A 14,035-nucleotide genomic window follows, 5' to 3' on the forward strand; every position below is an offset into this window, starting at 1 on the left:
AAATGGCTTTTCCTCTGATCTTTAGAGCACTCTCTCGAACGCGCGCGCGGCAAGAAACAACCCTTTTGCGCAAACTATTCTGTACCAAAGTGCAAGAGATGGCCGAGTAAGTGCACCGGCAAGGAAGTCTTCTCGGAAACTGAGCGAAAATACATTTCCATCAGTCTTTCTTTTATTCAAATCATAAGGTCAACCTTATCTCAGCACAGATTTCAAACATTTTTTTCCTGGGAGGAAGTTGAAAATGACCGAACATTTTTAAGAAACAAAAAAGTATTGTGAAAGTTTACGTATTTGGGGGGGGGGGGCAAAAATTAGGTTGAAGGGTTGACACCTTTAGAATTATTTTCGATTATCTAGGAGAAGCTGGCTTTATAGTGGTGGGCAGTTTTTTATATCTGTCGCTATAAGAAGCTGAGATTTGGGTGTGTTAAATATTTTTGGAAAAACCGAAAAAGCACCAGTTTTTTATTTTTTATATGAAACATTCGTTGCTTTGACTTATTTTTTGCGTACAAGATGGTGCTATCAAAATTTAAAAAATTCATATTAAAAAATTTAAGTCTTATTTCAAAAATTCTATTTAACATTTGACCTACAACTTGGAGGTCAAAGGAAAGTTGTTCCACTTTTCGATACAAGTTCAATGGTGTAACAACATTTGTTTTGTGATCCATTTAAACCGATTTGATGAGTAAAACCCGTAAATTTAGTAAAATACAGGGTTTCAATCGAATATAGGGCCTTAGTTTTAGTAAAAAGTCTTCAGACCCCTGCCATAGAACCATCAACCTTTCCTGGACATAAGGCTCAAAAACACTACTATAGAGAGCTGTAAAACAGACGAAAATTCTGTCCAACGGAAGTTTTATGGCTCTCTGATTGAATCCGGTGCAATATTAGTTCAAAAAATATAAAAATATATACTTTCCATCTCTGAAGCACAGAAACAGAAAAAAGAGTGCCGAGGAAATGTGTAAATTTCCACTCGAGTTTTGCGTCCCTCAAAGAAAGTCGCACCCCACGGGAAAATGAATAAATGGCCTTCTGCACGCCAAGCTCGAATATGGAAATCTGCCTCTGTGTGTTTGTGTGCGTATCTTTTTTATACATATATAAACTGGAGCATAAAAAGGGAGGCGGCTTCTCACTGTCGACTCCTCGTGCCTCGATCTATCCATCCACACACATACAACGCCTCTCGCGCATAAATAGAAAATTGCGTATGTATGTGTATATACGTGTCGCGGAAAAAGCAGCGCGAAAGGCATTTACATAACGCAAAATATGTCACTTCCATGAATATAAATCCATCCGCTGCCGGCGTTTTCACGAGAGCAGTCCAAATATCAAAAATTGGTTGCAAGTTAAAAACTTTTCGGCACATCAAAAACAAACAGCTTTCCTTTGCCGCTCCCAGGGAGCTACGAAACGTGACGTGTTTATGGAAAATAAGAGCAGAAGAAAAAAGCAGTGCGCCTATCTCTCTTTCTCTCTCGATCCCACGCCGCCCTTGCTGCTGCTGACACCGACACGATTTTAGTGTCCGATTTCATCTCAATTCAAAAACTGAATCAAATTGTTTCTTTTCTGGAAAACGTTGAGACCTCAGAATCTCAACTCCCCGTGCTGCAATTAAAATACCGATCGAACTGACGCCAATTTTGATGTCCTCTATATATAAGTGAACATTAAAGGTCTTGTTCTGTTAATTACTTTAATTTATTTCTGTTTCTAATTAAATTTGTTTGGAAATGAGCTCAGGAGAGTTAAGAATTTTGAAAACATGTTTGAAAGTGTTACTTTTGACAGTTTTAAACTTGTGTGAAATTTGAGTGTTATTCCTCTTAATATATTTGAAAAATTCCACTTTAAATTCAAAAAAACATGATTTTCTTACTTTTTCGTATTTTTTAAATAATCTAATCTCGATATATCGCAGGTTCTAACCATCAAAATTGAAATAATTGCACACCATCTTGACCTTCTTTAACCCTTTCTACATCCATGATACATTTTTAAAAGCCAAAATGTACTAATGAATTCATTGGTGATGAGTTTGCTTTACTTTTTACCTTAAAAAATACAACTCAACTTAATATGTATGTATTTTTTTCAATAATATCCGCTTCGAGATCGAATGGAATCTTCTCTAATAGCAAGAGAATTTCCTCTCATCAGGCCACTTTTACACCAAAAACAAGAGTAAATTGTTCCATCAGAGAGGAGAGTGCGCGCCGGTAATTATTTTCCACTTACAAATTACAGAGAGAGGAAACACGCGCGGCGATATAATCTGTCGATCCCAATAATATAAAGTTTGATTGCTAAAAAACTTTCTCCACGGGCATAGAAAGACAGCAGGTAATTGGTCGCGCTGACAGGGGCCGAAAGAATTAAAGAAAACAGACGATGGAACGTGCCGATTGTCAAAACTTTAGAGGCTGCACCTTGCAAGCTGCTGCAAACGCCGGGCTAATGGGGGAAAAGAGCAACAATGATCTGATAACTGCACTTTTTCCTCTCTTATCTTCGCTGTGCATCTAAAAAGTATTGTTATTCACACAATTGCGGCGACAAATTGGCCATCTGCCGCGTGATACTCTTGATCTGCTGTTTTGTTTGAAACAGCGCAGCTAGTGTTGAATTACGGTTTGGCGAAAATTGAAACCAGCAACGCCGACGGAGACATCTGCACTGCACCGCTAATGGCTTTTAAAAGACACACACTTATATATTAGCACTCTGAAACGGGTGTTTCCACGAGAGCTTTGCAATTTTTTATTTTAACTTTTGTAGGGCACCATTATTATTTTAAATAATGTTTTTAGGGTGCTATAGAGGTGTCGAAATAACCGCGAATTTGATGGAAAAATGTGAGGCCGTTTTCCTTGAAAATCAAGGTGAAATCTGGGAAATTTAGCTTCTCAGAGCTTGAAAAATTCAGATTATGTGAAGGTAGAACATCAAACTTTGTGCCAAAAGATGCTTATTTAGACCACTAACAACTGATGATATTTGCAAAACACTTGTAATCTTTCAAATTGTAGTGTTTGTTTAGTATTTTATTTATTAACTTTTATATTAAATGGCCCATTTGGCACATTTTCTAAGTATGCTGTGATAAAATGCTACTCTATACATGCTATACACATACTTAGAAATTTTCAGGATGGTGTAATTTGATGTTTTCGAGATAAAGATATAGTCAAAGGTTGAAAAAGGATATTTTATGTTCGCAGGATCGTAGGGAGAAACTAAAATGTACACGATCGGTTAATTTGTACCCCCGGAACATGTTGGGGGTCATCCCTGAGGTCAGATAAGACACCATTAGAGCAGGCAAAACGTTAAACACTGGCGTCAGGGTATAGCCCTTGAGCGATCGATATCATTAAATCCCATGTGTAGCCGCTTAATGACGCCTGATGGTCTTTGTAATGGTTCGATCTGTAATATCTTAACACCGTTGGAACGGCCAAGTTGAGAGCTCTCGGAATATGTATAATTTGACCATTTGGAAGTCATCAGGGCGCCCAGGAAATACCCTGATGTGCTACAAATTTCGTTCAATTAACAAAAAATTATGTTTTACTCAAATTTATACCCTACAGAATTTTTTATTTTCCTCTTGGTCCTCGCACCCGCCACGTCCGCTTTAAATTTAGAACACGCGGAACTCATTATAAGAGATCGTCGAAATTGGCGGCGACGCGGCGCGCAGTAAAAGGAGCGTTTTAATTAAAATTTGAGTTGCAAATTAAATAGTAATGAGATTTTCGTATTCGCGGCGGCGCAGGAAGAGCAGCTCATCAAAGAGGGCGAATTAGACAAGTGTGCGCCGCGCGCGCGACGAAACCAAATATTATTCTTTTGTGCGTCCGACAAATTATATGTAAATTAGCTTTCGACACGAGCTGACTGAGAGTGGGGACTCGTAATCTGTGTACTACGTACATATTACGTGTGAGTCGAAACATAAAAGCCGGCAGGCCGGCTGTGCTTTGTTAATGAAAAGGGGTGCGCGAATTCATCACCAGCCTAATGATACTAAAGATGCACAAAAGGTCGCAAAAAAGATAAATTGCGCTCGGTGTGAATTTGGCCAGCTGCTTTTGCTTTTCTACGGAAAATCGTCACGCCGGCCTTTTTAATATTTCATCGCGTTTGCGCTTGAAAAGGTGCCATACTGTACCAATTAGATCAATTATTCAGCCAAACGACACGTGCATCCAGCTTTTTTTCCTCCACAAAAGCACCTGATATTCAAGAGAGCTCTTTACAAACTTATCGGCACAATATGCTTGATAAGCTTCAAATAAAAATATTCAGTAACAAACTAAAAGATGGATTGAGATTTTTTTACTGTTGTTTGGACGATTTTTGGAATCGATTTAGACCCACATGTCTTTACCAAAAAATCACGTTGACAGTTAGATTTTGTATATTCAAAACAACAATTTTTTAGACCATTAATATATTGTTCCCCATTTCTGACTATGTAGCGTTTGAATATTTGATAAAATATGCGTTGAAATTTGAGATTAAAATTGATTTAATTTAAAAACCAAACATATATATGTACAAATTGATTTTTGCAAGAAAAAATTAGTTCTTCAGAATGGTGAACGATTTTAAGTGATTTAAATTTTTGAGATCTGGTAGAATTTAAACGATTTTTACAGTTTCAAGTGCTGCTTATAGTCATTTGTATCATGAAATCAAATGTTTATAAAATTTTTGCAATAAAATCGAATTTTAATCAGTATTTAAAACTTCAAACGATTTTAGTAAATATTGTCCTGTCTGACATAGACGGATTTAAATAATTTTAAGAGATTCGTATAGCTTAAATTTGCGTCCTTTACGAATTAAAGCTCAGTAAACATAACATTAATTAATTATTTTACGCTTCAGTTAAAAATATCCATTCTTAGCAATTTTTCTAAACACTTTCTATTCGGATTTCTTGTAACTAAATAATTTCCCAAATTTCCTTACTCATAACAATAGGGAAGGGGATTAGAAATAAACGAACCCTTTGTTCGTTAGTGGAAACTTAATCTTTATATTATGTGTGTTTGTGGGAAGAAATTTTGCTTAATCACGTCAGCGCGTTGCCCATTATGCAAATGGAGAGTTAAATGATGGGACTTTCCTTCCTTCTTCGGACCGCAGTGCTGTGTCCACTCTGGCAATAATTCTTGCAACGCAAAGTGCATTCGAGGAAAAGGGGTTGGTTGTATATAATAAAAGAAGAGCGGCTGCTCTAAAATATGATAATGCTTGCGGTTTCCTTTGCAGAGTAGTTTCTTCCTGGCTAATATCGTGTAATTTGGGAAATGACCCCTCAGGCAGCTACTTTTCAACTAACTGCCCATTTACATTTACAAAAAGTTGTGTCTACTATGCGCTGCTTCCACATCACAGAGACACGAAATGATATTCTGGGCGGAGACGGAGAGAAGAGAGCAGCAGTGGTAATCAGCATTTCATTGTGCAGACGCCGAAAAAGGAAGGAAGCTTAGCTGCGGAGCCATCTCCTTTTGTCTCTGAAAGCGCTAATGGCTTTTCTCTTCGTTTTTTTTGTGCCAGCGCCGAAAAAAGCTTTTTTGCTGCTCGGGCCTAATTAAAATTATAGCAGGAGCCGCGTATTTTTTCCTTTTTAGAAAAGCAGTTAATATAATGCGATGAGTGGATGTGTCATTAGAGCACACGGCGCGTTGTTTGCCTCCAAATTGGATTTTACAGCGCGTTTTTACAGACAGAATAATATATTCAAACGACACCGAAAAGCCTTTTGAATCGCGCCATCCTGCTTTTTCTTTTGTTCTTTTTAAATTAGTAAACAGACTCTATGTTTAGAGCTTTCATGAAGGACCTGAGTAAAGTTTTGGAAAATCCTAAATTAAAAAAATAAGTATACGCGTTAAACCATATTTTTTAATTTCGAAAAAAATGGTAACTTTTTAACCTTGTGTGGTACCTTTAGGCCACAAGCTGTAACTTTGCAAATGATGTTGCTAAAAATCTAAAAAAAAATACTTTCATCTGTGTGGTTTTAGGGGTAAAAATTGAAATTTGAGATCCGTCGGTATTTTCCCAAAACTTATTCCTTTCTTTGAACAATTTATATTTAGATTTGGGGATAATTTTTTCTGAAGAAAATTTTCATTATATGTTTTTTCTTGAAAAAGGAGGTGGAAAAAGGGTGATTCTCGTCTTATTTTAAACCAAGAGCTACTTGGTTCCAATTAAAAATATTTTTATGGCTCCAATTCTCGCCATTAAACCGAATTGCTTGGGTGGGTTAAGATCTATGACGAAAATTGTTTGTAATTATTTATATCTAGTGTTGACGTCCTTAAACAACAAGGAAAAATACGTGACATTCACGGAATCAGAGTTGAGCTGCGACGTGTGTGTCTTATTGTGTGTTTTAATAGTTTTACGCCTTTTCCTGCGAGCGCTGTTCAATTGAAACCACTTGTGCAAACGAGGAAACTCTGGTGCGTCGATTAACTTTGGTGCGACTGCATGCAGTAATTGCACAGGTGAGCGAGTTTCACATCCTGGGATGTTGGTTGGTTGGTTGACAATAATTAAGCCCGGCATCTGGTGGTTTCCCAAAGGGCTGCGAGCCACCCCCTGCAGCCAGGGGCTGATTGCTTTCTTCGGCTGACCACAAAATCAGCCATAACGTTGATTAATCACTCGCTTTAGCCAATTTTACCGCGCGCTTTTGTATACGCACAGCACAACACACACTCCTTTTAATTCCTTTCCGCTTCACACGCGCGCGTTTCCACGAAAAATAGAGAGCTCAAAACACGACTCCGCTGCTTGATTGATTTATATTACACGTGCGCTGCGCTCTTTGTGAGCGTTTTCCCGAAAAAGCTATTTATTAACACACTGCATCAAGTTAACAGAACGTATCGGGCTATTCAAATTCATTCAAGCTTAAAAATTAAATTCCTTAAAACACTATTTAGTTTTTTTCTTGTCTTAAGTTTTTTTTTAATATTTAGATTTAAGAATTTATTGCTATTGACTTTTTTTAAACGTCCAAATAGTTTTCATTAAGGTATCAATTGAGCTCAAATTAAGAGAATATTTAGCTATGCAAATGTAAAATATAGAGCTGTATTATTCTTTTCCTTGGCTTCTTTTATTTAAAATAAAAAATCCTACGTAGCATAAAAACTATAGAATAAAAGGTTCAAAAGAGAAAATACCCAGGAAGAAAGTGCCCCGATTGGCAAATAAATTATTGATTTAAATTTATAAAAAAATAACAAGCATAACACTCTTGAGAAAACCAAACCAGGGATATAAAATATGCTTAACTATATAAACAAGATTAGGGCTAAGGCTGTTCGGAGCTGAGATGAGACAAAGTGGCTTTTAAAAGCATAATTATATTGGCAATTTATGATCCTGTCTCTATACAAAATAATTTTAGATGGTTAAGGAGATTTTCTATCACAGATTTTTTTTTTTAAAATCGTCTCTAAACATTATATACTTTAAAAGTAATGAGATTTTAAAAAAAACAAGGATGATATTTGTTGGTAAAAATGTTTTAAGGCGAATTAATTAACAAAAACCTCTAAATCAAAACTTGGTTCAAAACTATCTATCTACAGCTTAAACCAATAAACAATTTTAAAAAAGCCATCTTCAGTTTCCCTTTCTTACAATTATCTAAGCAATTTGATACCAAAAATTTTGGTGCTTACAAAAACGTCTTATTCCATTACAGCGTTTTAATTCGCTCTTCTCGCAAGAGCGGAGGAGAATAAAAACACAGCAAGTCTCTTAGTTGCATGTTTAAAAGAGGAAAAACAAAGGCGTGCGCATAAATCAGCCGAGGAATGATTAATTAATTTGATAAAAGGGTTGCTCTGGGTGGCGGCGCGCCGAGAAAGCTCCTGCTTTTTAGCTGCAGGACGGATTTTGGCACTCTCTTTCTCCCTGCTCTTGAGATCTTCACATTGTTTGTCCCTCCTCTTTCTTTCTCTCTCTGCTACATATTATCTTTCTCTGGTGTGTACATAAAAGCAGCTCAGCAGCAGCAGTAGCAGCAGCGGCGCAGAAAAGGGATATGAGATGACATATAAAACGTTGGCAAGAAAAGCTAGCTCTCGGGCGGCGTTTGCTGCCATGAAAAGAATATAAGAAAGCTTTTTCGAGTGTTCATTTCCGTGACAAAGAGAATAAAACATATTAGAGCGGCGTAGGAGAGAATGAGTCGTGTGTTTCAGCGCTCGCGCAATTATATTGTTTTTCTTGCCTGAGCGAAATAAAAGGGGTTGCTCGCTCTCTGCGAAACAGAATAAAAGCACCCAGCTAAATAATCAAGTGTCGCGCGCGCTCTGAAAGCAGATATTTTGCTGCCAGGAAGTTCGAGATGGAGCAAAAAGTGGGAAATAACTGCGCCTTCGCTCGCTCATCAAGTTGTTATTATATTTCTTCCTTTGTCGATTCAGCTGGCTTTTTTCTGCTTGTATTCGCAGCTTGAATGCAAAATTATAATATTCTTTTATTTAGAGTGAAGACCTAACACGAAATAGACCAAATTGGCATGAATTCAAGCAAACACAATGAAATTTATTGTACTAAGTGAAAAAAAATTTTTGAGCTTCTAACCTCAAAAGAAACAAATTTTACAGGTTAAAAAATTTCAGTTTGATGAATAAAAGCGGTTTACAGAGGTTGGAATAAAATTCATGTATGAATTTCTTGTAATGTTTTTAATAAAGCTAGATATATTTACATAGTATCTAGTACCCTAGCTTATCGTTTAATTTGGTCCTTCCATCACCTTTCTGATCTTTAGGTGGCACCCACGTGGAGTAGTCGCCGCTCTCGTCGTCATAGTGAGTTTTCACTTTGCTCTTCTCAGTATTACTCTGCAAATTAAGACCAAATTTTTAAGAGGAAATTCAAGGGATTAGTCCTCATTGTCAGTAGAAATATTAAAATCGCGTAGGCTTTCATCATGTGAAATTAAAAGAAATTTTCCGATTTAACGATTTTAGCGATTTACGGGACTTGGAAGAAAATGATTTTGAAAAAAATTAATTACAGTTTTTGCTTAATTTAGACGAAATTAGGTTTATTGAAAGTGTTAGTTGAGACAAATCGATCAGTGGGTCATTTTTGATATTTGCGTTTTAAATGGTTTAGTGGAACGAGTAAAAAAAACTAGCAATTTTTTTTTGTAAAATAAATTAGATATTCGTAAATTCCAGCCAAAAGTAAAAAATGCTGGAATTTTCCCATAAAATAAAAAATGACACACCATCGAGAAGAGTAAAAATATCCTCATGATTTATCAAAATATGTACCTTATTGTGTCTTGTTCTGACTCGCTGCCGTTTTGGCCCCTTGTAATCCTCATCCAAATCTTCATCATCTTCATATTCCACCTCATAGTATTTGGCTAGCATCTCTGCAGGGATGGAAGGGCCTAATTTTCTCTTGGCATTCGATTCCGGCTCACAATCAGTTATCGACTCAGTTTTCTCTACTTCTTTAACATCCTCTTCCTCCTCCTCTTCCACTTCCTCGCCTTCAGGGTAGGAAACAGCCTCAGGTTCAGGTTCAGGTGCAGCACTTGACTGAATGAATTAAAGTAATTAATAGGAAAACTTGGCGCTTGCTGTATATTTCTTACAGTGGATGCGGTTGATTTCGATTTGGCTGCTGGTCGGCTTCCTACAAACGCAGCCTTTTTGCTCACCTCAGGTACTTCTTCTTGCACTTTCAGCTCAGGTAGCGACGCAGGACGGGCAATGTTGGCTAATCTCACTAATCTTTTCTCGTCCTGTTGCAGCCGCAACAACTGAGTCTGGTAACAAATAAGAGAAAAATGATTTAAATTTGAGAAAAATATTCATATATTATTCGTTTACTACTTCAATTTAAAAAGGGCATATAGGACATTTTTCATGCAAAAAAGTTGTATAAACAGTTTAAACAATAATATTTAAAATCAATTAGTTTATATGTCCAATGTGTAACATATGAAAAAAATTAAATATAAAAAGTATTGAATATTTACATAAGTTTCAGGAATATAATTATATTATGTGAAATGTACATATAATATTTTATCATAAAATAGTATAGCGTTACAGGCACCTAAAGTTACCTTTACAATAACATTTCCAAGAATTTTAAAAAGTGAAAAATGACCCATGAATCCATTTATCTTGTCAAGGGGAGTCTTATGTTCCAAAAATCATTGCAATTGAATGAAAACTGGATTTTTCAATTGATTTTGAAGTTTTTCCTAACCAATATGTCCATTCAGAAAAAAAGGACTTGTGGTCCATGTAAACATCACAAAATTGAGCAATTTTGATTAAATATTTTCAATAACTGGACAAACAAACCTTAGCTGCCCTTCGTTTGATCTTGTCCTGTGTGGTGTCCTTGCTCAGTGTGGACATAAATGCGTCCAGCTCATCTTGCTCCGCTTTCTGCGTTGAGATTAGCTCAGCACTCTTCTCGCTCTGTTCCAATTCTAGCTGTGTTTCGCTGATTCTCTCTCGCACCTTTTCCAGTTCTTCCACCTGAAACGTGCCTCGCATTTGAATGAAGAATAGCTTTGATTAAAAAGGACCTCACCAGGGATTCATAGGTTTGGGCCTTTTGTGCTGATTTGCCGTCCAACTTCCTCTGCCGCTTAAGCTCAACGGCGCCTGTCCGGTCGAGGAACGTGTCGTCATCACTGTCGCCTTCTTCGTCCCAGTTCTTTTTCTTTTTACTCCTTGCCTCTGCAACATTAAATTTATGACTTAAATAATGAGAAAGCATTATTTTTAATCCATGAAAATTAATTTTGAAATATTTTTTGGGATTATTTATTTATTAGTCCCTTACTAAATATTGCTGCGGTTTTTTCTTTTAAACACACGTTATTATTTATGGCCCTTTGAAGTAAATTCAACTTAAGTTTAATGCAAACATTTTACTGTGAAGATGGTGCCGTTTAATTGCTCTTTATTGCATTTTAACTGTTATAAAATTTTTCAAATTAAAAAAAAATGACCAAGTAGAATGAGTACTTTGCACCTACTGACTGTTCATTTTACTCAGTTTTTTTCTGATGGTTAGTTAAATTCTTTTGAAATTGAGGCATTTTCACACTATTTTTGAAAAAGGGTTAAACAGTGACTGGCCTTTATTCTTTGCGTCTAAATTTCTTTTCCTATCTGGTAAAACTGATTTATTTTAAAAAAAAATATGATGCATTTATGTCGTTTATGTAGAAATGTAATTTAAGTGTACTTTGTTTCACTTCAGATTCAAAGTAATTTATACAAGTATAAATTATAAATATAGAGGATTTAAATATTTATAGCCAATATAGACGATTTTACACAGTTTTGTCAAATTTAGTCAGGCTTACAAGGAATTCAACATTTTTATTCAACTGAGTTTGCGAGTAATGGAGCTCCAAAGGTTAAATGTCATTGAGGGAAATGTTTGATAATAAAATTTCGAAGAAAAATTTCATTCAATCGTGGTATTAAAATCCCCTACTATCTCTGAGATAATGGAATGAAAATATTACCATTACTATGAGTAATTGGCACCAGGAAAAATTAATAGGAAAGGAAATAGTTTCCCCAAAAACTATCACGTTGAATAATTAGTTTCCTTGTTGGAAACTTTTGCGTTGCATAGCTTTTTTCTATTTTGTGTTCGATTAAAAGTCAATCGTTGAAAAAAGAGATCATGACCATACCGTGGGTGGCTTTCCTGAAGAGGCCCTGCCTGTCGAGCAGTCTGCACGCTTCGAGGGCGCACTGCACGACAGCCTCCTTCTTCTTGCCGCGGACCATTGCCTCTGCAATCAGGGGCCTTCCACCGGCGTCATCCACGGGGAGGACGACGCGGCACACGAACTGCCCGCTGGTCCGCTCCTGGCAGTCGTACGCCAGCTCCTCGCCTTCACGCTCGAACCAGCCACGCAGACTCTTTTTCGGGTCAGTCAAATACAACTCTTCGTTGTTAGTGCTCGCGTAAGGGTTCTCTGTCAAATCGGTTTCTTCATCTGCATCCTCACCTGGAAAAAATATGAATAGTTTAGCTAAATGATACCTTCCGATTAGAAGCTGATCTTACCCATTCCCCAATCTATCCCAGCGTTTTCCTCGTCGATTTTTCTTTTCTCTTCCATCGCCTTTTCTTCAGCCAGCCGAAGAGCCTCCATTCGCTGCTTTTCCAACTCCTTTTCTCTCTTCTGCTGAATCAACTCTGTGACTGTGAAAGGAGACTCAGGCTCCTCGTCCTCCTCTGGACCCTGTCAAACAAACAATCGATCTAAGTAAATAAATGAATCAAGGCCAGGGTTGGTGATTATATCTGTCAGGATTTTTCAATGGCCGGTTCAAAAAAAGTAGAAAATTGCTTTTATTTATGTTGGGTAGAAAATTTAATTTTTAAATTACTCAAAAGGTTTATGATGAAATTTGTTTGTTAAAACCTATTCAAAATGAAGGCATGTAAGAAATGTTAAATTACCGTTCGAGACAGTGTTTTTCCCGCCCTTTTCGGCACGTGCCAAGCCACCTTTCTTTAATTTTCCGTAAAATCGTAAAATATTACGACTTTCCTGCGTTTTGACACACGTACCACTAATTCATTCTTAATTTTTCGGGATATCACGCTTCCATTTAAGAATTTCCGCGAGCTACACACCCTCTTATAGTTGTCGTTATTCACAGAGAATAAAATTTATGTGTTTTTTGAATAAAAAATTTGCCAAAGGTGGAAACCTACAGACATTTTGCCTATGGTTTACTCATAGAAATTGGTATTTAATAGTTTTCAGATGGAAAGAAACAAGCGGCTATTTTACCAGTTTTGCAGTAGGTGGAAAAAAGTAAATAAAAATTTGTCAACATGTGGTAGCACGCCACATACATGTCGTTCAGTTAAATTTATCACTAAGATATCACCTGCAAAATGAGCATTCTGGTGCTGCCACCGATTTGGAGCATGTGTCCGACCCGGACAGGGGCGAAAACCTCAGGCTTGAGTTTCTGCTTATTCATGAAAGTGCCATGTGTGCTTTTCAAGTCGTAGATGTAGAAGCCTTTGGGGTTGTCGGCCTCACTCTCAGACCGGTACTGCAGCACAGCGTGATACCGAGAGGTGGATGGATGGTTCATCTGGATGTCGCAGTTGGACAGCCTTCCGAAAACGTAGAACGACTTCGTGTTCAGGGCGATTTGTTCCACTATCGTGCCATTCTTCAAAATCTAAAAATGGCAAGGTAATTATAAAATAAAAAATTTAACTTTTAGTAATATTATGCCTCGAAACTGTAGGACTGAGTTGCAACTTCTCCGCCCCAGTCGGGCTCTGTGTAGGGAAGAGGGGGCAGTTTTTCCTTGGAGCGCTCCTTTATCGGAGGCTCTGGAGGTTTGATTGGGACGTCTGCTGCCACTGTGATTGCACTCGGGCCCAATTTCTTCTTCGCAGGCAAGCTAAAGACGGGCTTTTTGAAGTCCTGCTCTACGGCACTGACGCTCGCATCTTCGCCTTTTGCTGGAGTAGCCTCACTCTCGGCCAGGCCCTCCATATTTCACTTTCCTCTGCAAAACCGACGGGTATCATTACAAAAAAGTAAATGAAAACGTGAAAAATATAAATGAAAAACCATAGGAAAGAGCATGAGTTTTCAGTATGGTAAATTTTTAAAGAAATTCAGATTCAGTATGTATATTTATTTATAGAGGGAAAAGAAACTTACAAGTAGTGTGATCTGCTCCAATAATAGCTTATATTCAGTAAAATCCAAGATTTCAGAGCGATAATATTAGATAATTTTTCCAAACAATATTAGAGAACCGTGGTTTTGTTTGTTTACTTCTTGCTTCTTGTCATTGGCCATTACGCCGGGGAAGTCACGTGATATTTTTTGAAGTGCTGTAGCGGGTCGGGAAAATTCTCTCACCATAGAGAATCCCACTGTCGTGTCCGAGCAGCAGGTCACGCTTGGAAACAATAAACT

The 14,035-nt window shown here is 37.2% G+C and overlaps 1 protein-coding gene across 1 annotated transcript; it reads right to left on the reverse strand.

Annotated features, from left to right (window-relative positions):
• Window positions 1–8,741: 8,741 nt before the first annotated feature.
• Window positions 8,742–13,920, reverse strand: LOC135943461 (kanadaptin). Its single transcript, XM_065489996.1, has 10 exons — window positions 13,775–13,920; window positions 13,337–13,616; window positions 12,978–13,280; window positions 12,142–12,319; window positions 11,762–12,082; window positions 10,639–10,787; window positions 10,404–10,583; window positions 9,683–9,856; window positions 9,354–9,626; window positions 8,742–8,915 (listed from the first exon to the last, which is right to left on the reverse strand). Exons 2-10 carry the CDS (start codon window positions 13,601–13,603, stop codon window positions 8,787–8,789), a joined length of 1,974 nt encoding a protein of 657 aa, XP_065346068.1. The 5' UTR covers window positions 13,604–13,616; window positions 13,775–13,920; the 3' UTR covers window positions 8,742–8,786.
• Window positions 13,921–14,035: the final 115 nt, after the last annotated feature.

Source organism: Cloeon dipterum, chromosome 4 (genome assembly GCF_949628265.1).
Source record: "Cloeon dipterum chromosome 4, ieCloDipt1.1, whole genome shotgun sequence".
Lineage (NCBI taxonomy): Eukaryota > Metazoa > Arthropoda > Insecta > Ephemeroptera > Baetidae > Cloeon > Cloeon dipterum.